Source organism: Peromyscus maniculatus, chromosome 9 (assembly GCF_049852395.1).
Source record: "Peromyscus maniculatus bairdii isolate BWxNUB_F1_BW_parent chromosome 9, HU_Pman_BW_mat_3.1, whole genome shotgun sequence".
Classification (NCBI taxonomy): Eukaryota; Metazoa; Chordata; class Mammalia; order Rodentia; family Cricetidae; genus Peromyscus; species Peromyscus maniculatus.
Genome location: NC_134860.1, coordinates 36,423,451 through 36,435,848, shown reverse-complemented (window position 1 = coordinate 36,435,848; position 12,398 = coordinate 36,423,451). Strand labels below are relative to the sequence as shown.

The 12,398-nt window shown below is 51.1% G+C and overlaps 1 protein-coding gene across 5 annotated transcripts in view; it reads right to left on the bottom strand.

Moving 5' to 3' along the window:
* LOC102921553 (disks large homolog 5) overlaps positions 1-12,398 on the bottom strand; it is a 109,059-nt gene that overhangs the window by 57,975 nt on the left and 38,686 nt on the right. For 4 of the 5 annotated variants that reach the window (XM_016003327.3, XM_076544625.1, XM_076544626.1 and 1 more), the window contains exons 2-4: positions 7,747-7,815; positions 1,571-1,733; positions 4-147 (exon numbers count right to left, since the gene is read on the bottom strand). In XM_016003327.3, the coding sequence (XP_015858813.1) occupies positions 4-147; positions 1,571-1,733; positions 7,747-7,815 (376 nt within the window). The remainder of the gene's footprint in view (positions 1-3; positions 148-1,570; positions 1,734-7,746; positions 7,816-12,398) is intronic. The other variant, XM_076544627.1, reaches the window with a different exon arrangement.

The window sequence follows — 12,398 nt, the reverse complement described above, 5'->3', positions numbered from 1 at the left end:
CACTGATAGAAGTCTGTCTCCTTGGCCACCTCCTCGCACCTCTTCAAGGCGTTGGTGTGCTGGTTCTGTAAACTCTGCAGGTCCGACATGGCCCGCACACACTGGATCTTTAGCCTCTCATAATCAGGATTCAGCCTGTGGTAGGGCCTAGCCCCAGGAGCAAAGAACCCCATGAACACAGGCCTCGAGGATCACATGAATTCAGGCTGTGTCCTAGACGATCCCAGCCCAGTAGATGCCATGTTCTGGCTCCTGTGCATTGTGGCCTCCTGATGCTTACTAAACTTGCTATCCTGGCTTCAGGCAACAGAGTTAGGTGTCCAAATGGAAGAAGCCCCGGCTTCATGAGCTCCTTCAGTGGGTCTGGGGGAGCAGACTAGCACTCTAAGAATATCCCACAGGTCTGGGCCCACCAGAAACTGATTATATTTCTCCTGTCTTCAGAACAGGGATTCTCAATCCTGGGTGCCTATTACTACATGGATGCCCAGAGCACATCAGTATTTCCAGGTAGGAGACCCAACATCAGGATGGCTTTATAAACTCCCTAGGGGAGTCCAATGTGATCCAAGGTGAGCACAAGGCCAGGAGCAGTACTGTTTAAAGTGGGGCTCCAAGGCCTCAGCACTGAGATCCCATGAAAACTGAGAGACAGGCAAATCCTCAGGCTCCACCACAGAAACCCAACTCCCAGCATCTGGAGGGGAAGAAGAGAACCCTGAATCCTGCACTTCAGTAGGCTCTCCGGGGAATGCTGGTGCATGGTTCCTTACAGTGGGTGGAGCAAACGCTTTTTGCAAAGAGAGCAGATACTAAAACTCCCCAAAAAATTTTCTTCCAAACAAAAGATGCCAGGTAAAATGTACTTTTAGAAGATGCCTATGTGGCAAGAGCAACGGATGGGTTTACAAACCACAGGAGGCTCCAGCTACCAATGCAGCGGGTTGGGCATGTGTGTGCATGCCCACGAGCACATAGCACATACATGAGCAAATATGGCCCAGCAGTGGGATGCAGCAGAATGAGGATACAGGGGAAAGCTTGCTGTCTCAGCACTGATGGCACAGGACCAGACACCAGCAGTTCGGAGCCCCGGGTCTTCCATAACCCACTCACAAGCACCCAGTAACCAGGTCCCCGCAACTGCTGACAGAGATACCTACCACACAGTCACCCCTGAGGAAAGTATCAATGCAAAGGGGGCTGGCCTCACTCCTCTATCCCAGACTCACACCACAGCTGGCCTATCACAGAAGCTACCTATTCTCGGGGTTTCCTCAATACACCCACCTCAATCCCTAATTGGTGTGACTTAGGTTACAGGCTCCTATTTTCACTTGGAGAAAGCATAAGACACACAGAGAAAGAGACAGAGACAGAGAGAGATGGAGACAGAGAGACAGAACCCTGCTCCCACCTTGGCTTAAGGTTCTGCAACTGGCTAGCATCCTGAGGACACCAAGTTTGGATAAGGGGACACCTTGGAGGTGAAGCCTCCAGAAACCATGGAGCTAAGGGGAAGTGGCTCAAGGAGTCAGGACAGTCCCTGGGGAGTTGGGACAATGACTACCTCTTGTCAAAGGTGGCTCCATGGGTGGCGAAGGCCAGGCGCTTGCGTAGCTCGTTCCTCTCACGGGTCATCAGCCGTAGCTGAATGGAGAGGTTCTCCACCTTGTCATTGACCTGCTGCTCAGTGAGGAGGGGTGGCGGGGACGGTGCCTTCCCAGTAGTTCCTGTGGGCAGGTAAGCACAAGAGAACATGCACTCAGGCGCATTCCCAAGGTGCCAGCACTATTCTGACATCACATTATGGCTTGTTCAGCTAATCACGAAGCAGTGATGAGCCCTAGGCCTTCCCATCACCCACTGCAAGACACCAAGTGGCACCGGGCCCCACCAGCTGCTACAGGAACACCCACTCCTACAAAGTAGGTCCTATCTCAGTCTCTTTCCATCAATGAAATTGACAACAGGGACTAGACCATCAGGTCTTGGTCAAGGACCCTGAGCAAACCCAGTCTCCCCACGGTCTTGATTTCACATCTCTAGGATGGAATTTTTAGGGCACTAATCCTTGCCTGCCTTGGACATCTGGACATGCTCACTATCACCCAGTCCTGGACACAGCACATAACAAAAGAGGTGGGGCAGACTACCCTAGGCCCCAAGCAGAGGCCTGAGAAAAAGGGTGCGCTTGGAGCCAAGTGAATATTCCAAGGAGCAGGGTAGCTACCCCAAAGCTGGGACCCACAAGCCATGTCCCTCTCTTCTCTCACCATGGCTAGATAAGCAACTCAGTCCCTACTGCAGATCCACTGCCTCTGGACCTGCCCAAGGCAGCCCAAGCAAGCAAGCTTGGAGAATGGTGACAGTTCACAGCCTATGGGATGCAGGTAAATCCTGAGACATCCATGTTTAATCCACACCATGCCTTCATCCCCTGTCCCAGGACCAAAAGCATACAAATCCCTTACTGTTTTAGGGAGGGCAACAGACACAGCTGCCTCTGACCAGCTCCAAATAGATCTCTAAAAATCCAAAGGCAAAATACTTCCTAAGAATTAAACCACGGCCCTTCTATGGTTCGCCCTTGTCAGTACATCCATCCGACACCTCACCTAACCCTCGGAGATCTGGGGTGGGGTCAGGGGAGCTCCCAGCATCCATCTCATTTTGGAGATGTCATCAGAGAAGCTGACTCATCCCTGGGGCATGGCACCTGTCTCCCCAGTGGACCCAGGCAAGCAGAGAGCGTGACATTCACCTTCTGTCTGTGAGGCCCCTCCCAACCTCTTCTGGTCCTTGTTGTCTGATGGTTCACACAAACCAAATGTCACCAAGCCAGGCTTACAGACAACCCAGGACCAACCAGAGGAAGCACCTGGTCCTTCCCCTAGGCGACTGGTTCTTGCAGCTCCTGAACTGCACTGGAGAATGCGTACCACTCATAGCTGCTGACACATAGGCTAAGGGACACAGCTAGCACATGCACGCATGTATGCGCGCGCGCGCGCGCGCGCGCGCGCACACACACACGCACACGCACACATGCACCCCTCCTAGTGGTTCTGCTGTTAAGTCTGGCATCAAACACTTACTAGCCTACACCCCTCTGGGTAAAATGCAGGTGTCTCCTGCCAGCCTCTTCTCTGAAGTAAGTGAAAGCAGGGAGCGCCCCCAGAATAGCCTTGCCACTTCCTGGCTCCCTGGCCAGACACTAATGTTCTGGAATCCTCCACCTGGGGTCTGTTTTTTAGGAACCAAGGCAAGCAAGGAAGACAAAGCTCCAGACCCACCTCCTCCAAGAATCTCCCCATTCCCTGCTCAGGACTCACTGTGCCTTCCCCAGAACCCACGCCTTTCTTGCTGTATTCCACAGGGACTAAAGGCCAGCTTCCTTCTGCCTCTCGTGTCTCTTCGTGTTCTCCATTCTCTCTGTGAAGTGGCATGCCTGGCCTTGCAAACACGCTCCCAAGAGATCCCCCGCACCCACCCATAGCCACTTCCTGCAAGAGGAGAAGGTGCTCCCACAAGACCAGGTAACATCATAAATGCCAGAACGCCAAGGGCTTCCCCAGGATGCAAAAGACTGTCCAGGGCCTGGGAATGTAGTGCGACTGGAAGAGAACTTGCCCAGCATGCATAAGGCCCTGGGTTCGATCCCAGCACTGCAGAAACCCGTGTTGCAGTGCAGACATGTTACCCTAGCATTACAGTGGAAGAGGGAGAAGGATCACAATTGCTAGGTCATCCTATAATGAACTCACAGCCAGCCTGAGCTGTGGGAAGGCCTGTCTCAAAAGAAAAGAAATTAAAATAAATAATAATAATAATAAAGGCTGTCCAGGGAGGAAACTGCTGAGATCACAGGGAACAGGCCTTGCTTCCCTGCTGACTTGGATCCTCCCCCAACAGAAGCCAAGTGACCCTTTCCAGGAACCTTCCCTGGCACACAAGGAAATCCTTCAGCACCTCTCCTTCCCACAAGCCCATCTTTCTGATTCATGAGAAACCTCCCACTACCTCCATCTGCAGGGAACTGAAGGTTTCCCAAACATTGACTAGGAGTGTGTGTCTCCTCCCCTCCTTAAGGCCTCCCTACTTACCCAAGATGAGAAATAAAAGACCACTGCAGAATTAGGTCAGGATGGACAGGGAGGAGGAACAGAAGCCCCCGGCACACCCAGGAAAATCCTCAGCACTCGTACAATGAGGATGGGGGTCCTCAGAGAAGCCATGTGCCAAGCTAATAAAAATCACTCCCCAAGAGGCCTCAGCAGAAGGACACTGTAGCTACCAGGCTGTTGACAACAGAAGCTGATATAGTGAGTAAGCCCTCAGGCATCTAGATAAAAATATAAGAATACTCCCAGGCAGAGTGTGGTAGCCCAATCCTGGATTTAGGAAGTTGAGGCAGGATGACTGGCAAGTGAGAAGCCAGTTGGGATTACATTGTGAGATTCTGTCCAAAACAAAACAAACAAACAAAAAAAAAACCCAAAAAACCCAGACAAAATATAGGCTTAGTATACAGCTCAGTTGAGAGAGTGCTTGCCTAGCACACATGGAGCCCTGCATTTAGTCCCCAGCACTAGGATAAACTGGATGTGATGGTGTACACCTGTGAGCCCCAGGACTCACGAAGCAGAGGCAAGTACGATGTTCAAGGTTGTTTTTGTCTCCGCGGCGAGTTCACAACCATCCTGAGATACCTGAGGCACTTGCCCTGGTTAGTTTTTACTGTCAACTTGACACAAACTGGAATTGCCTGGGAAGAGGGAACCTCAGCTGAAGACCTGTCTCGATCAGATTGGCTTCTGCCATGTCTGTGGGGAAATTGATTACTGATTGATGTTGGAGGGGCCAGCCCACGGTGGACAGAACTACCCCGGGGGGGGGGGGGGGGGTGGTGAGCAAGCCGCTATGCAGCCTTTCTCCATGCTCCTGCCTCTGCTCCTGCTTTGCAGTTCCTGTCTGACTTCCCTCAATGATGGACAGTTCACCTGGAAGTGTGACCCCAATAAACCCTTTCCTCCCCAGGTTGCTTTTGGTCATAGTGTTTCTCACAGTGGCAGAAAGCAACCAAGGACAATGCTGTCTCATAAACAAAATCGAAAGCCCCCTGTCTCCAATCTTAACCTACCAAGGCCTCCTCTGTTGAATACAACTTGCTCTTCTCTACTGTTTCATCTTGAGATGAAACAAGAAAGCGGACATGATCGCACTACTCTACAGACCTTGTTCTTACCTTCCCTCAGGTTCACAAAGAAAGACAAATAAAAATGGGTATCCATCTGTCCTTACAAGCATCCCTACACTGCAGTACCTATGACATTCTCTGCCTCTCACTGGACAACACTGGGACAGCAGGAACTGTCTAGTCATGAGGAAGACCTGTCTGGTCTCCTCAACGGACTAAATGTAGCCCATCACAGACATTCCACTTCTCACCCAAACGTGGTGGGCTGTCTAACTGCAGGTGGTGAGCCCTAACCTAGTTTCTGATGGCCATCTGCTCAGGAATCTGCACCCTGATGAGTGCCCAAGCATGCTGGCACAGGGTCCAGGCTTGTGCCACAGGTATAGGAACAGACCAGTGACTCCATTGCCCTCAATGAGATCCTTCTTGCCCAGGGCCTTTGGGGAAGGTGCCTTTGATCATACAGAGACATTACAGGGACTGGCTGTTTTCATCTGGATTGTCACCTGTGACATCTCAGATGGAAACCTTGGCCACGGTGTGGTGGGGAGCTACAGAATCAATTACATATTGAAGAACTAAACCTCACTTCATTTTAAGGCATTTAAATGTGAACAGCCACTTGGCAGTAACTCCATATTGGCCCTCACAGCCCTGGGTGCTGTCGGCCTGGCTATGACAGCTAAACTGCTGTTGTAGGCAGCTCGCCATATGCCTGAGTGGGCAGAGCCCCATCCTCATGTACCCAGCCTGATCACAGCCGTGCCTAATATATGAGGTCACACATTTCCTTACTGGTTAAGGGAGTGGGCGTGGAACAGAAGAGAAAGAAAAGCAAATCTTGGTTCCTGTGAGCTTGAGAGGACTGACCACAGGAACACAACCAGCTCTTGCGTGAAAGAACTGGGCACAGCCAGTACAGGCTGAGCTTGCAACGGGACAGACATCAAAGATTTGCTTTCAGCCTGCTCAGGACTCTCAAGAAGTATCTGGGGACACTGCTCACCCTCAGCACAAGGGCTAACTTGCCTTCAAGTTCAGCCCATTGAGCTAGGCATGGCGCCCGTAATCCCTGTACTCAGGAAGCAGAAGCAGAAAGACCAAAAATTTGTAGCTAGCCCGTGCTACATAGAGACCTCGCCAGAAAAATACAAATCCCATCTTCCCGATCGTGCTCAAAAATGCTGACATAAGCAGTAAATGCTTCCAGAAGCAGAGCTCCCTGGAGCCCTTGTGAGACCATACGAGTCCAGAGTGACAATGTGAATATGTCTGCAATATCCACCAGAGATGAGAAGGGCAGCAGGACCCAGCAAACAGAAGCGTCACCTCACCCTCCTATCTATCCTGACAGCCCCACTCCTGAACAGCCAGACCCACAGTCAGTCAAACTGTGATGTAAGACTCTACGGCGAGTCCTTTCTGAGCTCTGGACGCCAGGAGAGCTAGGAGGTAAATGTGTTCTTTTCAGAGGCTGCAGTCCTGATCCAGGAAAAGGAGAATGTGAACCTTATTTAGAAGTTTAGAAACATGGTGTTTTACAGATGAGGCCACAGTGGAACAAGAACCTGGTGTGATCAGTGTCCTTAGTACTCATACACACATGGAGAAAGAGACAGAGAGAGGAGGGGTGGAGGGTGACAGGGCAATTCACAAACAGACCTAGCATGAGAACTGCTGTCCCAGACCCTTGAGAGCACATGGCCTTGCCAACTCTCTGATCTTGGACTCCTGACCCCCAGAACTGTGAGACACATTTCCATGGCTGAAGTTCCAGGCTGTGAGACTTCACTAAGGTGACCCAGGAACACACACGGAGCCTGTTCTTGGCACCTGCCTGCCTCTGATCACACTGACCTCCCATGCTCTAAGAGGCTTTTTCAGTCTCCTACCCCGAGATCCAGCTGCCAAGGGACCACCACCTGCCCTACACACTACTTCATACCTGATATGAAGAGTTCAGAAAGTGAACTGACCGGTTGGGACGTCAGCACTAGCTGGTTTGGGAGACTAAGTCACGCTACTCTCCCTCTGTGGATGTCAACTTTCCCACATCTCTCTGTAGCAGGAACGCACAATGACTGGACCGAATGAGCTCTGTGAGCTTTCAAGTCCAGAAGGGATACACCACAGGGCAAAGGTCACAGACAGAAGCTTGGGGAGGCTGGAAAGTCACACGGCCTTCCTGCCAGCACACGTCCAGAGAGCTGAGACGGGGCTGGTCTCATTCTCCTAGCTCAGGGAAACATTCATTTCAGCTTGGCCTGGCTCTTTTCCCAGGACAGCACAGCACCCCTGGTGCAGAGGACAAGCACGAGAAGTCTGGCCAGACTCACGGAGTAAGTACTCCACGAGGGATGAAGCGGACAGACACGCTTCCCACACCCACCTCTCTAACACCAAAGCCAGAATGGCATCAACAGGAGGACCTCACCTAAATCGGATGGGAGAACCGATTCCCCGTGCCATGAAAACTCCTCCCAGGCCATCCCTGTTTAAGACCCAAGCCATAGTCCACCCACTGTCCCCAAAAAGGGAGAACTTACCCACACTGCTGAGGGAGCTGCTGCTCTCTGAGTCTGAGGGCATGATGGACAGGACACTGTAGGTGGAGCCTGGGGACAGAAAGGGAGACCAATATGTTACTGACCCAGAAGGGCCACTAGTCCACAGCCCAAGCTCTGATACATCATTCCGCTGCACCAGGGCTAGGAACCTGGAGTCCAGATCACAGGGAGATGGTGGGCAGTGGGATCTGGACTTGGCTCACTCGGCCCACCTTTCTTTTTCACACTCACACCCTGCTGCTCTAGAGTCTGGTCAATGGGGACAGGAAGTCCAGTCTGCCAGCTGCCTTCTGTCCCACATGACCATCCGAGTTTCAGTCCCCAGAATCCATGGTAGAAGGAGAGCACTGACCCCACCAAGTTGTCCTCTGACCTACACACATGGATGTACGCCTGCACTCACATGCTATGTATACACAAACACACACACACACACACCCACAACAATAACAAATTAGTAAAAACATGGCCATACAACAATAATCATAATAATAAATTAGTAAAAATATGGCCATAAAGATGGCGCAAGGTGAGAGTGCTTGTCACTAACCCTGACAACCTGAGTCAATCCCCAGGTCCCACATAGTAAAAGGAAAAAAAAATTGCCCTCCCCCCACACACACTGAATAAATGTAATAAGGTTTTTAATAATAATAAAAAAAAAATCAAGCTACTCAAAAATTTATGAGCAATTACAACGTCACCCAACAGTGAGTGTCCCATTCTGTTCAGTGGCCAACCCTGCCCCCCCCCCCACACACACACACACAAGCGAGGACAGGAGCATGGAGAGTGAGTCGGCACCTAGTGTCATTAATTTACTGCATACACACCACCGTTAGGGTTTGCTTTCAAATATTTCCCAATGCCACAGGCAACCCGCCAACCTCAGCAACAGCCTATGGACTGAGACATCCGGGGGGCAGCACTCGGCATACTGAGCAAAGCACCAGGCCTGCTGGACCCTGGTTCCAGCCTTCGTGAGGAAGACGTTCGGTCCCACATCAGGTCCTGTCCCTGTCCCCTTGCATCAGTGACATGTCACACTAAGGACTGAAAAACAAGTGTGTGTATTGCTCTCTAGGGCCACAACTGATACAAAATGAAAGGGCAAGGCAAACCGATGCCACTGGGAGACCACACTGAGGGGGGGGGAGTGCACAGAAGAGCACGCCAGGCAGGGGTGGCAGGTTACCTAAAACGGGTATGAAGAGGAATGTTTTGTTCCTGGACCCAGGTGAGTGAGCACAGGTAGGGTTTTGCTGTCAGGGCTCTGAACAAGCCTTAGGGCTCTCACTAAAAGTTACAAAGAATTACCCAGAGGCAGAGGAGGCCAGATTCAGAGGGTTCTCTTCCCTTTTTTCACCTCTTTTCCTAGGTCCAGGACCTACATTTTCACAGAAGGGAAAAAGTGGAGAGAGATGCAGGGGAGGGGGGAGATAAACAGGGAAGGGAAATGGGGAGGGAGACTCCGGGCAGCAGGTAGTTTCATGGCATAGTGAGGCAAGCCCCAGAGGAGCCAAGAGCACCCCAGAGGACAGGAGGCTGCTGTGGAGGGGATGAGGTCCACCCAGGAAGAGCAGAGGCATCCAGTATAAAGGCCTAGCAGGGAGTGCGCTGGCCTGCCTACCAGACAAGGAGCCGAAGAGGGAGGAAAACAGGACAACATGCAGTGGGGGTGACAAGATGAGGCCAGTGGCCAGCAACGACCGGACGGCATCACTGAATTCTCCAGACATCGGGGGAGTCTGGGTGTCAAGCAGGAAGGCATGGGTAGGTGTCTAGTCTTCCAAAAGGACAAGACTAGACTGAAATGTGTCCTCTGGCATCTCCACAGTAGCTGATGATGCTGTCTGCAGGGGGGGGGGGGGGGCAGCACTCTCCTGGCATGACAGTCACAGGGCCATGCGTACATCATCTGCAGGACACTAGAACCCAAAGCAGTCCACCCATCTCTGAAATTCTAAGATCCAGATAAAAAAGGAAGACGCCATGTTCATGCTCCCATATTTCAAGCCCCATCTACCCTAGTAAACCCCCAGCCTAGAACTATGGAACTGAAGCTGACCTTGAACTCCTGACCCTCCTACCTCTGTCTCCCAAGTGCACCACCACACCCTGTTCATGCAGTGCTGGGGACTGAACCCAGAGTTTTGTGCACACTGGACGACTGAGCTGCACTCCCAGCTCTACAACAGGGTTTGCTGTGCACTTCACATCTACACACTTTTGCATCAAAAAAGGTACATTGCAATTTTTTAGTTTCTTAATTTTTTTATTTTTAGTTAGAATATTAATTACACATATTTATAGTGTACAATAATGTGATGGTTCAGCACACGCACAATGTGATGGTTCAGCACACGCACACGCGCGCGCGCACACACACACACACACACACACACACACACACACACACACGTCGACATGTTACACATTGGTCATCAACAACTGCAGGTGATGTCCATCACCTCTCACATTCTCATTTCTTTTTTCAGTAATTTTTCTATTTTGAGATTATAATAGAATTACATCATTCCTCTCTCCTTTCCTCCCATCAAACTCTCCCATGTACCCTCCTACACCTTCCTCTCTTTCAAATTCAAGGGCTCTTTTTCTTTTTTTTTTCGAGACAGGGTTTCTCTGTGTAGTTTTGGTGCCGTCCTGGTTCTTGCTTTGTAGACCCGGCTGGCATTGAACTCACAGAGATCCGCCTGGCTCTGCCTCCTGAGTGCTGGGATTAAAAGCGTACACCACCACTGCCCGGCGGTCTCTTTTTCTTTACTTGTTGTTATGTATGTGTGTTTGTGTGTGTACATTGCACAAATATAACTTGTTCAGTCTGTAAATTTTTAAGTCCTCGTCTTTACTGTATGGTACCCTTGAAGTCAGACATAACCAGGCCATCCATAGACAGCTGCGAAGAACAAGCCTCTAACAACCATATTCAGTTCTAAACTCAGGAAGCATCTTTTTAGATTTTGTCAGTTTTTCTCTGTGGGGACTAGGAAAGCTGGCCAGCCACTTTATGGTGGATTGTTTTGAAAAGATACCCACTTGGGAAAGCCAGCACAAATAAATGTTCCCAGTCACACCCCCATAAGTCTGTGCTCAACTCAATCCAGCTTGGCACTTCAGCCTGCGCTCCGTAGACACCACTGTCAGAGGGGAATGCTTGCTTCTTTCGTTTCCTGGCATCCCCATGTCCCATCTTCCAGTAAAGCAGCACCCCCTGCCCCCCCCCCACACACACATCGCCTCCTCCTCCCCACAGCGAATTTCCACTGTTAATTAAGCTTGGCAGATACCCTTCTTCCTCCCTGCCTCCCGTCCTCCCTGCTGGGGGAGTACATTTCACATCTTTGCAACCAATACGTTCTGTTCCTCTTCCCTGCCCCCAAAGTCCTGACCGGGCTATGCGGCCTGCCTGGGGCAGAGTGACATCTTTATATGCATCTCTGGGCATCATCCTGGCCCATCCTCACAGGCAGCTGGCAGGGCTTCTTGCCCTAGTGAGGCTGGTGGGTGTGGGGAATAACTGATTAAGACTGAACAGGGTCCAGTTTTAACAGTGTTCTCAGAGATGTCACTGAGGGAAAGGACCCAAAGATGACTCTGTCTGAACAATGTTTTGTCTTCATAACTATTGTCTTTAAGGTCCTATGTGGTCAGGACTGTTAGCATAAGGCAGGGGGAGTTAGCTCCCCTCCCCCAACCCAGCCACCCACACCCACACCCACCCACCCACACACACACACAAGCCACACAGTGTCCTTTCAAAGCTGATAACTTCCTGAGGGGCAATTGTCTGGCGTCATCTCCCTCTGGGGTTTCACAATCAAACCTGAAGGCCAACAGGAGTCCCACCTCAACCCAGCATACTTAGATGTCCTATCTGGCCCCTCCATCTGCAGTAGCCGTAAGAATGTGACCATTTCCCCCAATGCCCAGAAGGGACTGTTGAAACTACCTGAACCCTAAGGCATCCTAAAAAGCTTCTGTGGAGAAGGAATGCATTCTACCCAGAAGCTCACGCCACTGGACACTATAGAAGCAGCCCAGATCTCCTCACAGACACTACCTGAGTGCATGCACGCCTGTGAGACCCTAAGCAAACTGAAGAAACCCAAATCTCCACAGAGGACAAGCTTCAGGTGGATGTGTGAGCCTGAGAGTCATCTATGTGGGTTCTCTACCATCTGAGGAACTGCTTGGGGACCTGGTTAAAGGGTAGATCAACGTAGGACCTGAGACTGCATTGCTGAGAAGCCCCAGGACATGTGACCACAGACCAGTGGTGCAGGGACCAAGGACAGGAAGCAAGGCTGAAAGAGACAGGAACAGGGCTACAGATGGAAGCTTCCCCAGAAGAACTGGGGGAGGGGGAGGGGGGAGAGGTAGGTACTCTGGGAGACAGCTGACCTAGTGACACTCTGGGACTGCCCTCCATAAGCATTATCTATGTCCTTCAGAAGAGCTCAGGCCTACTAATTCTGTTTACAGTGTGACTCAGTCCTACTGGGTCACCAAGACCAACTTCAAAAGAACTTGCAGAACTGTGGTGATAAGGGAATGCCCAGGCCCCTTTCAGCAGCCTGCAAGCGCCTTTTCAACCACCACCACCACCACCA